The following is a 15,000-nucleotide window of genomic DNA, read 5'->3' as shown; positions in this document are numbered from 1 at the left end:
TCCAGTCAACTTTGGCCAGTTCCTCTCTCATGCCACTAATTTCCTTTACTCCGCTGAAATACCGACACATCAGATTTCGGCTTCTCTTTTTTAAATTTCACAGTGAATTCAATCATGTTATGATCACTGCCTCCTAAGGGTTCCTTCACCTCAATCTCTCTAATCACCTCCGGTTCATTACACAATACCCAATCCAGTACAGCCGATCCCCTAGTGGGCTCAACAACAAGCTGTTCTAAAAAACCATCTCACAGACATTCTACAAATTCTCTCTTGAGATCTAGTGCCGACCTGATTTTCCCAATCCACTCGCATGTTAAAATCCCCCACAATAATCATAACACTGCCCTTCTGACAAGCCTTTTCTATTTCCTGTTGTAATTTGTAGTCCACATCCCTGCAGCTGTTTGGAGGCCTATAAATAACTGCCATCGGGGTCCTCTTACCCCTGCGATTTCTTAGCTCAACCCATAAAAATTCTTCACCTTCCGATCCTATATCACCTCTTTCTAATGATTTAATATCATTTCTTACCAATAAAGCCACACCTCCCCCTCTGCCTACCTTCCTGTCCTTCCAATACACCGTGTATCCTTGGACGTTCAGCTCCCAGAGACATGCATCCTTCAGCCACGTCTCAGTGATGGCCACGATATCAAACCTGCCAATCTGTAGCTGTACGAGAAGATCATCCACCTTATTCCTAATGCTGCGTGCGTTTAAATATAACACCTTAAGACCAACATTTGGTAATTTTCGCTTTGATTTCACTGCAACTTTATTGCACTGCATCTCATCCCAGTGGCTACAAATTTGCCCCATCACCTGCCTGTCTTTCCTGACATCTTTACTGCTCACTATCTTAGATTTATTTCTGTTTTCGTCTTCCTCCACTCTGTTATTCCGGTTCCCATCCCCCTGCCAAATTAGTTTAAACCCTCCCTAACAGCTCTATTAAACTTTCCCGCCAGGATATTGGTCCCCTTTGGGTTCAGGTGTAACCTGTCCTTTTTGAACAGGTCATACTTCCCCCAGAAGAGATCCCAATTATCCAAGAATCTGAAGCCCTACCCCCTGCACCAGTCTCTCAACCACGCATTCATCTGCCTGATCCTACTATTCTTGCCCTCGCTAGCACGTGGCACAGGTAGCAATCCTGAGATTACTACCCTGGAGGTCCTGCTTCTCAGCTTCCTTCCTAACTCCCAGAAATCTCTCTTCAGGACCTCCCCCTTTGTCCTATCTATGTCATTGGTACCAACATGTACCAGGACAACTGGCTGCTTATCCTCCCCCTTCAGAATATCTGGACCTGATCCAAGACATCCCGTACCCTGGCACCTGGGAGGCAACACACCATGCGGGTATCTCTATCAGGCTCACAGAATCTCCTGTCCGTTCCCCTGACTATGGAATCCCCTATGACTACCACACTCCTCTTCTCCCTCCTTCTCTCCTGCACAACAGCACCAGGCTCAGTGCCAGAGATACGGTCACTGTGCACGTCCCCTGTCAGGTCATCCCCCTCAACAGCATCCAGAACAAGATATTTGTTGCTGAGGGGGCAGCCACAGGTGTGCTCTCCACTATCTGGGCATTTCCCTTCCCTCTCTTGACAGTCACCCAGTTTTCTGACTCCTGTAGCCTAGGGATGACTACCTTTCTGTAGCTCCTGTCTATCACCTCTTCACTTTCCCTGATAAGCAGTAGGTCATCAAGCTGCAGCTCCAGATCCCTAACGGTCTCTGAGGAGGTGCATATTGGTGCACCTGGTGCAGATGTGGCCATCAGGGAGGCTGGAGGACTCCCCCAGAATTTGAGCTGCGGTAACTTGCTAATCTCTGGTAAAATGTGAATTGGATATTACAAAACTCCTGGACAGAAAGAAGTCAAGGTGTGAGCATGCAAATTGCAGATCTATACAAACTTTTTAAGCTTATTGTCTAGTCCAAAACTCATTGTTTAATACCATTAACCACTTTTCCTGGGGAATCTTTCATCCTCCTCTTGGGACTATTGGCCAAGGTAAGGACTATTGAGGGAGTTGTGTCCTTTAATTCTCAGGTGTCAATAGTCAGTCCCTTGGAGCTGTCAAGCTTTTTGGTAGACCACATGGGAGAATTGTTAATGGATGCTTCCATAAATCTTACTTTCCCAGTTTAAGAGACTGTCAATAAGAGTTTGGACCTTGCTCTGCCTGCTTGGGAAAGTTTTGCTATTTCTCCAGTCCTTCAAATAACACATCTACTTGTGGTGGCCAGTGCTATCATGTTTGCTGTTGTGTGCTGGGGCAGCAGGCTGAGGGTAGCAGACACCAACAGAATCAACAAACTCATTCGTAAGGCCAATGATGTTGTGGGGATGGAACTGGACTCTCTGATGGTGGTGTCTGAAAAGAGGGTGGTGTCTGAAAAGAGGGTGCTGTCTAAGTTGCATGCCATCTTGGACAATGTCTCCCATCCACTACATAATGTACTGGGTGGGCACAGGAGTACATTCAGCCAGAGACTCATTCTACCGAGATGCAACACAGAGCGTCATAGGAAGTCATTCCTGCCTGTGGCCATCAAACTTTATAACTCCTCCCTTGGAGGATCAGACACCCTGAGCCAATAGGCTGGTCCTGGACTTATTTCATAATTTACTGGCATAATTTACATATTACTATTTATTATTTACGGTGCAACTGTAACGAAAACCAACTTCCCCCGGGATCAATAAAGTATGACTATGACTACTTCTATTCTACTGCTATCATGCTAATGAATAGCAAAAACTGGCTGAAATTTGATAAGCTCTTGTTTATTTATCTGCTTTAATTTTCCCTGGTTTTATTCTTGTCTCAACCACAGTACACATCTTTAGACTGCAAGACAGTTGGTTGTTTACTAGGCAAATTAGACTGGCCAAACATAACCCACATACAACAATTCATTGGCTCATAAGAGAAATCCGATTTCTTCCTTGATAGATCAAAAACCATTGTTTCTAGAGTGGCACAACCATCCACCGATGTTTAAAGCTATATTCAGTCTGATTAAAAGATGCTGAATGCCTATTCCAATCTGAGTGGCCAGCAATACTACTGATTTTTTTGTAAGGCTTGGCACAAGAGTTCTATTCCTTTAATCTGATTTTAAAACTATCTGAGAGTCAGTGGTATCCCATTAACAACAAAGTAAGGCAGTCCCGAACAATTAATTCCACCTGGTTTTTAAAATCCATTTAACCAGGGCCAGGCACCATGGGTAATTGTGATTGGTATCAGTGGCCAGGTTCCATGAAACAGATTGAACATTAAACATAGAACTTAGAATTGTACAGGCCCTTCACCCCATAATGTTGTGCCAACCTTTCAAGTCAAGTCCTCTCTCTTACAAAGCCCTCATTTTTTTTTATCATCCATGTGCCTATCTAGGCATTTCTTAAATGTCTCTAATGTATCTGCCTTGACCACCATCCCTGGCAGGACCCACCACTCTATGTAACGATCTTTCCTCTGACATACCCTTATACTTTCCTCCAATTATCTTAAAATTTTGCCCGTATATTAGTTATTTCCACCTGGGGGAGGAGTGGGTTGTTCTTTGGCTATCCACTCTATGCCGCTTATCATCTTGTACACATCTTACATAGTCACTTCTCATCCTCCTTTGCTCCAAAGAGAAAAGCTGTAGCTTACTCAACCTATCCTTGTAAGAAATATTCTGTAGTCCAGGCAACAGACCTTTTGCACTAAGAAGGTACAATCTATATTAGGATGTTGAAGTACCCCGTGACATCAGCCCTGCTATTTTTGCCTCCTGATCTGTTTCTCAGTGTCTCATGCTTTCGTGTGTGCAGGTGGTAAGAGGTTGCTTCTGTAGAATACTCATAAAAGTGATTGTTTTTCCATTAGGTTAGGAAGTTGTATTGGAGTATGTTTTACTGGCAAAGGCTATGAAATGATCTAAACTGGTAAAGGTGCTGTGTATTATCTAATCAGTGCTAGAGGCTGAGATGACTGGTGTGACTACTTTGGTTCTGTCCTCTTGGGTGGGCGGGGGGGTGGATTCTGTTACCTTGGGCAAAATAATAATAATAGCAACTTGTTTATAGAGCAATTTTTGTGCAAATGATGTAGTTCAAAGAATGTTACTGTAGTGTTCTCGTGCAGTGTGTTGAAACTCTGACTAAACACCAAGTTAAACCGGAGTCAATGAAGACAGAATCGTAGTAAGGTTAACCATTTACTGTTCACTCTTTCACATTAACGTCGTATGGTGAAAACTATTGATAAAAAAATACAAACATATATATAGTGTCTGTTTCATTCTGGAGACCATGCGCGCTCTCGTAGCGATCGTCTCCAGCCGCCCCGAGTAGCGAGCGGGGGGGGGGGGTCATGTCAAACCGCCACTGGGCTCGAGCCAACCCCGCGCTTGAAATTGAGAAGCCGGCACGCGTGCCACCCGAACCGCAGCTTCCTTAACGGAAACCGCGATGATATTTTTACTTCAAATACATTCTTATAAACTTGCGGTGTTGCTTCTATAATGTTTCTTTGTGGGTAGAAACAGAGCTCTTCACGATCATGCTGCACGCATGGCACCCACCTTCACTTCTCCAAACCGGTTACACAAGGTGCGGAGAAACCGCAGGTGACGTCATCACATGCAGCGATATACCATATACAATGGATTTACCTTTGTTAAACTATAACTTAATTATCAACCTTTAACTTTAACTTTACAAACAAATCATTTAAAACATAGACCCAACAAAGTCAAATAAATGCCTTAAGGGCAACACACTCCCCGCCTGACCTTTGTAAGGTTACTATAAACATGGTATAAAACTTTTAGTCCCTAGATCAGTCTTTAGGTAGAAGTAGAACAACCGCTGTAACTGGTCTCAGGTTTCCTTTTCAGGGTTTGTTGTAAGGATGTGAACCGGTTGGCTGCCTGCTTTGTTGTTTGCCAAGCGCTGGCATGGTACTCTGAACGGTAGTGGGGTGACCCAGTTGTTCGCTTTGTCTCTAAAGACCTCTGTGTTCATTATTTTTAAGGAGATGCCGTTTTCCACAGATGGAGCAAGTTTATTATCGTGCTTAGTTTGAGCGAAGACTGACTGTCCCAGTGTCTTCTCAGTTACTTTACTATGCTTGTGCTTTTGTTGTGCTTCCTTGATACAGGCAACACTTGTGGACGGCTGAGAAATTGAATGGCGGCCTCTCTGTAGCACATTAGTCTTGAAAGTGTTAACTGTCAGTTTGTGTACGTTGCCAGAGCACACCTCTCCGATCACCACCCAGCCCAGATCCAGACATTGGGCGAAGGGAGAGTTGTGTGGTCCATTGACCTGTTGCCTGACTTTGTGCACCCTAAGAATGTCTCTTCCAAGTAGCAGGAGTATTTCTGCTTCCGGATCCAGTTCTGGGATGTGCTTGGCAATGTGGTGGAGATGGGGCTGGTGTAGCACTACGCTGGCGTCGGAATCTCAGATTGGTTATTTAAGATCTCATTGCATTCTAATAGTGGAGGGAGACTGATGACGACTTTGCCATCCAGTGACTCAAGCTGGAAGTCTCCTGCCTTCCTGCCATATGTTTCTGCGATCCCAGAGCAAGTTCTGAGGTATTATTGGAATGGATTACCCTTTACACTGAACAACTCGAAGAACTCTGGTCTCACTAGTGAGTGGTTGCTCTGGTCGTCCAGAATTACATAGGCTTTGAAGGCCTTGTCTTTGGCTCCCTTAGTGAGGCAGATCTTTGAGCACGAATGGCTTGACTGACCTGGACTGCAAACTTCTGTGCAGCTTGAGCTGACAATAGTTGTTTCAGAATAATGCTCTCCCTCCCTGCCATCCTCTTGTGGGAGCGGAGGAGCCTTGGCAGTTTGCGGTGATGGGCTGGGATGCATGGCTCCATTGTGATTAGTACTGTTACATTCCGAGCACTTTACGGGGAACGTACACTCTTTAGCAAGGTGAGAGGTAGAGGAACAGCACTTAAAACATATTCTTTTTTCCTTGAAGGGCCTTTCTTTCATCAAAGGGTTTGTTTCGAAACATTCTGCATTTTTTGAGGGGGTGGGGTTTGTAGTGCAATGGACAATTCTTGCTAGGGTCATCGTTGATTGCGGAGACTTTGGTTTTATGCACTGAGACGGATTTATTGATGACAAAATTGTTCGAAATGGGTTTGACTGGGTTGGTGTGAGTTGTGGTGCTGCCTTGATTCATGAAGCTAGGATTGTTTCGCCTCTTCACCACCTCGCACACAAATCTACTAAAATACTCAAAGGGAGGGAATCAACCACCGTTTTCTTTATACTCTGAGCCAATAGACACCCACCTTTCCTGCAGCCCAAATGGCAGCTTGTCCACAATTGGTCCAACTCCGCGTGGTATCCAGATACAACAGGCCAGTTAAATAGCCGTCTTCTTTAGCACCTTGAATCTCCATGAGTAAGTCTCCGAGTTCTCATAATTTAGTGTGATCTTTGGCTGACACCCTAGGAAAATTGTCCAGCCGTTGAAATAGCGCCCTCTCAATAATTTCAGGGGCCGCATGGCAGTCCCACAGTCTCTCCCATGCTTTGTGTAAGGCTAGCTTGGGATTGCTGACGTACACTGAGCGTTTCACCTGTTCACTTGATTCTTTTCCCAGCCATTTAGTCATAAGGTCCAACTCTTGGATTGCTGTGAGCTGGACTCTGTCGGTGGCACTGGTGAATGAGGAGTACCACGCACGGTAATTTTCAGGTTTATCGTCAAACTGGTACAGTCCTGAATTGACGAGGTCTCGTCGCGCTAAATAGTGTGCCAAGGGTTCTGCTGCAGGTGGCGTGTTAGCTGGGGAAATAAGTTGGGGAACATATGACTGAGCGTGTACGTTCATGATGGGGTTTGATGTTCTGACTTCAGCCTTTGTCTCAGATCTCGCCGGACCTGGTAAGTTTGGTGTCAGGAAGTATTCGTAGTCAACCGTTTCATACTTGAGTTTGTGGCAAGGTTGCAATTGTGAGTTGTCTTCCCCAGGTGGATGCAATGCAACAAAGCTTCCCTGTGATTTCACATGAGATGGGACGCTAACAGGCAAGTATGGAGAGGGAGAATGAATCTGCAGGTCAATTTGAGATTGGACATATTCGCTGGTGCGTTCCAATTTGGCCCTTACTGACATAGATTTTCCTGCTTCGTCTAGAACGTGCATTTCTTCAGCGTTTTCCAACACTTGTGCTTCCACTGCAGCCGCATCAGCTTCTCGTTGTAACGTCAGCACTTCTAACTCTGTATCTATCCTTGCCTATTCCAACTGGTTTTCCGCTTCTCTGGCAGCTTTTTCCATTTTCAGTTTTGCTTCTTGGTTAGCGTATGACACTTGTACCTTGGCGGCTTTTGCTTTAGCTCTTGCGAGGGCAGCCACACTTGTCGATGTCCTACTGCTCTTGACGCTTAATGCAAGCGACTTGATGCTTGATTGCGAAGCCATCGTACCACTTGTCGAAACATCTAATGATTCCGCCTTTTCACTGTAGTGTTCTCGTGCAGTGTGTTGAAACTCTGACTAAACACCAAGTTAAACTGGAGTCAATGAAGACAGAGTCGTAGTAAGATTAACCACTTACTGTTCACTCTTCCACATTAACGTTGTATGGTGAAAACTGTTGATTAAAAAAATACAAACATATACAGTGTCTGTTTCATTCTGGAGACCACGCGCGCTCTCTTCTTTTAGCGAGTGTCTCCAGCTGCCCCGAGTAGCGAGCGGGGGGAGGGGGGAGTCGCGTCAAACCACCGCCGGGCTTGAGCCAACCCTGTGTTTGAATTTGAAAAGCCGGCATGCGCACCACTCGAACCGCCGCTTCCTTAACAGAAACCGCGTTAATATTTTTACTTCAAATACATTCTTATAAACTTAAGGCGTTGCTTCTATAATGTTTCTTTGTGGGTAGAAATGGAGTTCTTCACGATCATGCCGCACGCATGGCACCCACCTTCACACCTTCTCCGAACCGGTTACACATAACCCGTGGCGAAACTGGAGGTGACGTCATCACATGCCGCGATATACTGTAGACAATGGATTTACCTTTGTTAAACTGTAACTTAATTATCAACCTTTAACTAGAAAATAGTTACAAACAAATCATTTAAAATGTAGACCCAACAAAGTCAAATAAATGCCTTAAGGGCAACACAGTTACAATGGGATAAAGTACAAGCATAAAAATAAAAGGCAATGTCCCATCTTCCTACGGGTATAAGACTTGCATGTTATAATATTATGGGGCATAGATTTATTTGGAACTGCTCTTCTCTCTTGGGGCAGCTGTGATCTCCTCATTAGATCTTGAACTCATTTGTTCAAATTACTTCCCTTTTGGTCTCCTTTGCTCAGGTTCTGTTTTCAACTCGTCATTTTTTTTTTGGATATTCCATTCTTTGGTGTGAGCTGGATCTTCTAGCTCTCAGCTTCAAGCATTCTGTCTATGCACATTCCAGTGGGTCACTAATATTCAAACCCCATTACTAATGTCTAATAGAACAAGGTACGTTTGGTGGTGCAGGAGAAAAGTCTAGTGTAGATGCATCCCAAAAAAAAAACCTTCCAGCCTATGCAGTGCCTTTTAGAAGGTTACAGTCCCAAAGATAATGTAGGTCCACTATTCCTCCATTATCTACTAGCTTTAGTAGGTAGATCATTACATTTTCCAGTTTCATTGTCATGTTTCAGTTCCCAAAGATGCATGTTATGCCTCCCAGGACTGAAAATTGAGATTCTGTAATTTGCTTTTCTATTGACATTTAATGTTATCGGCTGAATGTTGTGCTCAGTCAGTTATGTTTGTCCTGATTCTGAAGCTGACTCAAGTGCACATCCTGCACTTCATCATTTCCTCTACTTTCAGTGCACTAATGATACCATTAATTCCTTTCTGTAAATGCTTTCTGCAATGCATGTATCAACTCATTTCCTTTACCCTTGTCCTCACATTCATGCATACACTGTTATTACAATGCTTTTCACTGTTTGCCTTTTTTGCATTGATGCATGCATCTTCCCAGTACTACACTGCCAAAAACACCTGGCCTATATATACTCTGACCACAAGTCATCCATTCTGGCCATTTATCTAAGTGCCTCTGGAGCCCTAATTTCCAAAGTGGTTGTGTTCTCTTCTAGGTGCTTCACTGGTTATTTAGTCAGCTTCTTCACATGTCTCCCCAGCAAATTTAATAAACTTTGCAAAGTTATTGATCATGTTATAACATTTGACAGGCAGGTTGGCAATGATGTGCCAGTTTCCACTTGTATAGAGACTTGCACCACTGACACTTGTCACAGGTAGACTTTCTTTATCCATACACTGCATCTTGTATAGTATACAACCCATCAAGACAAAAGGTGATCAATCTCAAACAAAATTTGGTTTTCCAGTCCTGGAGCTGACACACAAGCAAAGATCATAGGTTCTTGTGCATTTCCAAAGCTTTACAGATTAAGTCCTGTTTCAAGGGCCCATCTCCCTCCTATCCCTCTAACATTTTTGATCATGTAACATTTGACAAGTAGGTTGGCAATGATGTGCCAGTCCTGGTCCTGCCCATTTCTGCCACCATTGTTCCATTGCGGTTAGGCTGTTAGTTGCCACACCAACACACTTCACCCATCAGCTTGCCAGTCTGTAGCATCCTAGTTGGCACTGAGCTAATCAAGACGGGAATATGATTAATTGCACCTGTGGCACATTTAAGGAGTCTGTCCTCGTGTGTTTGGTCTTGTGACCATGTCTCATCACTTGGGCTTTTCTCTATGCTAGCCTAAGCTTTTGATTCTCTTCTACTGTGGAAAATGTTTACAGAACTAACTAGGCTTTAGTCTCTTGATTGGGAATGTCTACAAATCAAATATATTTTCCATGTTAGTATTTTGTATGAACTGACTCCAGCTATTTATTTTTAGATTATTGGCTTCTTCAAAGCAATTCCTGATTCAGAATTGTTATCACTGTCCAAAACAATTTGCTCCTTCATTTGACTTAAATCATCCTTTTGCATTCTCAGAAATTCTTCCACATTAGCCATCTCTGTGGTTACCACACCCAGTCTTCTATTCTATAATGGTTGTTATTACCCTCTGGTTACTGGGTCCAGAGAAATAAGACTAGTCGGGGGTGATAAAAGATAAATAGAGGGAAGAAACTTATTGAAAGGGTACTGGAGGTAAAAGCCCATATTGAATTTAGTGAGCATCAACCATGAACTGTAAACATACACTAAAGCTAGGATTATTCCAGATAGCCATTTCAATCAGTATTAATAGGTTAACGGATTCCTTCTGTGCCCATGATTCCTAATAGTTTTTAATCTACATATTTTTGAGCCCTCTGAAATTTTGTTGGTTGGTTGTTTTGTTAATGTCTGTTGAAACTACAATTTGTAATCTATAAGTTTAACGTTTGTACTCACTGGTTGTGCCAATTTGTTGTCCTTTAGCTCTTCACAGAATATGGTCGACTGGCTATGGAAGAAGTATACCAAAAACCCTTTCAGGTTTAGTATGCTTTTATGAAATATAATTGCACTGAAATCAAACTCTTATCACTGCAGTTCTAACCTACCTTCATCCACTTATTGTCCAAAATCAAAGATTTCAGTTTGGGTACCCAAGCATCTGCAGTGGTGAGAACTGAGTGTTTTTCTGAAATATTAAATGGGGTTTACTTGTAGGTACATTTCTGGATTACTAAGTACAAAATAGTAAAACTGGCAGAGTGAATGCTTACATTTTGTTATAATCAACTAGTCTTAATGTTTATTGACTAATGTTATTCTTCTGTAATCTGGGCTTGGTTCAACACCTGTATTGAGGTTGTTATCCAGGCCTTTACAAATTTGCTGTCCTTAAGAAATAGTTTACTGTCAAAGGTTTGACTTTTGGGTGAGGCAGTAAAAGCAAGTTGTCTGTTCCTGGGCACTTGCGAGGAGGAAGGTAGTTTTGTTACTTTGTCGACATGTATCCATTGACCAACAGCAGTAACTTCATCTAGTGAATATTTTTTCCCTATTTGAGGGACCATGCTGCACTTTTTATATGGTAACAAAGACTACACCTAAAAGTAATTGGAGCAGGTTTACTGTTGACCTGCCACCTGCCCTTGAACACTTTTCTTCCAGTGTTGCCCAATTAAGTCTTTTGCCACAAGGTTGACTCTCGCACAATGCAACATGATGCCCCTTACTACACTAGTAGTCAAGTGCTGTTACAGAAAGAGTGAAGTTCTGCTCTCAGGTTCTGCCAATGTAAATTCCTTTTATACTTAAATCAGGTGGAAATGAAATTGCTTTTGTATTCTTTTATGTAGACATTAATGTTTTTAATAAGAGACTGGAGTTATCCCTATGAGCATCCATATGGGCTAGAAGGAGGCAAGAGATTCTTGGAAAAACGATTGAAGGTAGGATTTTAAATGTAATCTACAGTTTGGTGTCACTTTTGAATGTTTCTATAAGTAAATATCATGCTACTATGCATTTTGGCTCGCTCTTAGCTTTCTCAACAGTTAAAGAGGAATCCAGCAATTTAAGTTGTTACTGCATGGTAAAGTAGTGGTTAGCACAATGCTTTACAGTACCAGCAACGGGTTCAGTTCCAGTCACTGTCTTTAAGATTAAGTTCTCTCTGTGACTGTGGATTTCTTCGGGATGCTCTAGTTTCTTCCCACGCTCCAAAGACACATATTGGATGGTAGGTTAATTGGTTATTGTAAATTGTCCTGTGATTAGGCTAGGAATAAATTGGAGTTTGTTGGGCAGTCCAGCTTGAAGGGCCTATTCCATGCTGTATCTCAATAAATAAATAAAATTCATACTATATTTCTATATATTTATCAGGGTCTAGGGTACACCCTCAGTTTTGGTTCCATGTGAAATTAATGGAATTGAAGTCCAAAGTCAGAGTACAATGTGCTGTCCGACTGTGCACTGCATTTTTCACTACTGTTTTGCTATTTTTGAGAATCTAGGGGTTTGCTGCAGTGTAAAGTCATTGCGTCGATGGTTGACTTTCCTGTTGATACATTTTTGTTTTTGCAATAACTGGAGAAAGATGAAGTTGGGAATATTGCATTTAGTTAACCATAGCTATTTTGTTTTCCCCTTTAGATAAAACAAAATCAACATGAAGAGTTGCAGAATGTTAGAAAACATATCCATTCCTGTTTTGCCAAAATCACCTGCTTCCTAATGCCTCATCCCGGTCTGAAAGTAGCTACAAATCCTGGTTTTGATGGGAGATTAAAAGGTATTCAAAGCCCCTCGATGGAACCTGTGTGTATAGGTTGCATGCAGATATTTTTGCTGGATGAAGTATTTTCAGACCAGTTGACATGATTACCATATCCCGATTTGGTCAAATACTTGACACCTGTTGGATTCTTTTTTGTATATGCATGAAAAGAATGAGAATCAAAAGTTCAATATATTTAAGTTTTTTTAAGTTCACCTAGGAAAACTGCTATCACTTTTTAATATTCCACTCAAAAGGTATAATAGACTATTTTAATGTGTTCTAGGTTCTGTAGTTAGTCACTATTCCAATCTTTTGCATTGCTCATTTTCCTTCTAAATAATTCACCATTGGTATAAATTTTGACAAATTCCATTAACTGCAATCATTGGTCCTATTTCTGTACTTTGCCCCTGTGTTGATGCCAGTCTGTATATTCATGAGTTAAGTGTTGCCTACAGATCTATTCAAGTTGAATTTCTTACTTCAGGACACTGCACTTGAAAATATGATCCAATTGGAAATAGTATCTAAAACAACTGACTGAGCTTGAATTTCCAGCATCTGCAGAATTCCTGTTGTTTGAGTGAGAATTTCTTAGATTTCTATAAATCCACGTGATAATCTGAAATGGAGAAGTTCTAACTAGGTTGGTAAACGTTAATTATTAAGCAACTTCAGTCTTGCTTTCTAATGGTTGCTTTACTTGGCATTCAGCTTTCACGCTCCTAATCATTTACGAAGTATTCCTAGGGAATTGTCCACATCCATCATTCTTAGCTTTGATTCTATAAATTTTCTTTTTGTGGAAAGAGCAGTAACTTCATAAATAGTTTTTCTTGACTATTCAAATGTGAATTGGGAATAATATGCATTTTCCCTCAAAAGATGCTCTGCCGGTTAATAAGATTCTAGCCAATTTTCTGTATACTCTCCAATGTTATAATGGCCTACCTGTAATAACCCTGCCTCCTTTGTCTTAAATAGGTAACCCTTTATTTTTAAACAGTAATTCTACTTCTGAATTCTCCCACAAGAGATATTCTCACCACATCTGCCCTGTCAAAACCCTCCAATACCTGTGTGTTTCAGCCAAGCTTCCTCACATTCTTTCAAACTTCAGATATTGATTAATAAAACTCTGAACAAGTTCCAATGCATTTAACATCCATTCTTAAATAAGAAGACTGATACTCCTGATGTGGTCGCACCAATGTCTATATAACTCCCTATTTTTATTCTATTTCCTTGGCAATAAATAAAATAAAATTGCTTTTCTGTGTAAATGATGCACAGAGACACTCAAGCATGTTTCTACCTTGTTGACAAAATGGGAAAACTTCTCATTCCCCTGTATTACTCCATTTTCTAGGCCTTTATCCTCTCACTGGACCTATCTATTAACCCTTTTGTAATCTGTTTGTGCTCTTCAACACTTGCATTCAATCTCGTGTCATCGGCAAATTTAGTGGCAATTTTTTCACTTTCTTCATCTACCCATCATTTATAATAGAACTCCCTGCATGAATGTGGTGGCATTCCATGTTAGAGGCAGTAAGTTGATAGTTTTGTACCTCCAGTGACCAGGTTCAGTCCTGTCCTTCAGTAATATCTGTATGGAGTTTTCATGCTCTCCCTGTGAATGTGTGGGCTTTCTTCCAGGTTTCAAAGATCTGTGTCAGTAGGCCAGTTAACCACTAAATTGTCTCTAGTGTCTAGATCAGTGGTAAAATCTGAGAGAACTTGATGGAAATCTGGGGAAAATAAAATGGGATTAATGAAAGTTGGTGCTTTGATATGGTAGGTTTGAAGGGCCAATGTCAATGCTGTATGACTTTGACCTCCCAATTTGAAAAAGGCTAATTTGTTAGTCGGCTACTCTTCTTTCCATGCTAGTATATTACCTACATGTGCCTTTTGTGTAATAACCCTATGATTCAGCTGGCACCTCATCAAATGCCTTCTGCATTCCTTCATATTGATTACTCTTTATTGCTTCGAAGAGTTCTAATAAATCGGTCAAAAGCGATTTCCCTTTCAAAAAGTTGTTGACTTTAATTTGAAATTTCCTTAGTCTTGTTAATAATGCCTTTAATAATAATCACTAGCATGTTTCCTACAAAAAATGTCAAGTTAACTAACGTGCAGTTTCCTACTTTATCTTTGTTTGAATAAGGAATGACATTAACTGTTTTCCAGTCTAGTGGAACCTTCCACAAATCTTGGGGAATTTTGTTTTGAGATCCTAGGATGCAATCTATCAAAATATAGAGATGTCACACAGTGACTCTAATTTACTCAGTATGACTGTCTTGGTTTCACTTTCCTGAATTCCTCCAAATCCAATTTTGCAACTATATTTGGAATGCTATTTGAATCTTTGTTGAACTGTCCTAATTTATAATCGCTCTTCATGGGCTAAGTGTGCTTCATTATTGCACTTGTAACGCCCTGGTTAAGATTTTTACTTCTATGCTATAGGTATTTCATTTTAACAGTTCTGTAAGAGCAGTTTGTTCTGCTTTTAGCATGTTTCATTTTAAGCTATGTTGGTAAGGGGTTATGTTCAACTTGGGAATGATGGCAGCCAATCAGGATAGTGGAATTGGGAGAAAGTTCTAGAGAACACTGGGCAGAAAGGTTTTTGTGATGGACACTGGTGTGGGTTGAGATCTTTTTGGCGGGAACTGAATTAAAGATAAAGCACGTGAATTAAAGAAAGG

The 15,000-nt window shown here is 41.4% G+C and overlaps 1 protein-coding gene across 5 annotated transcripts in view; it reads left to right on the top strand.

The window, feature by feature from the left end:
- Nucleotides 1–15,000, top strand: part of atl2 (atlastin GTPase 2) — a 142,906-nt gene that overhangs the window by 82,205 nt on the left and 45,701 nt on the right. For all 5 annotated transcript variants that reach the window (XM_063056345.1, XM_063056347.1, XM_063056344.1 and 2 more), the window contains 3 exons: nt 10,486–10,542; nt 11,355–11,447; nt 12,154–12,292. In XM_063056345.1, coding sequence (XP_062912415.1) covers nt 10,486–10,542; nt 11,355–11,447; nt 12,154–12,292 — 289 coding nt within the window. The remainder of the gene's footprint in view (nt 1–10,485; nt 10,543–11,354; nt 11,448–12,153; nt 12,293–15,000) is intronic.

Source organism: Mobula hypostoma, chromosome 8, assembly GCF_963921235.1.
Source record: "Mobula hypostoma chromosome 8, sMobHyp1.1, whole genome shotgun sequence".
Lineage (NCBI taxonomy): Eukaryota > Metazoa > Chordata > Chondrichthyes > Myliobatiformes > Myliobatidae > Mobula > Mobula hypostoma.
This window is presented reverse-complemented; position numbering and strand designations above follow the sequence as displayed.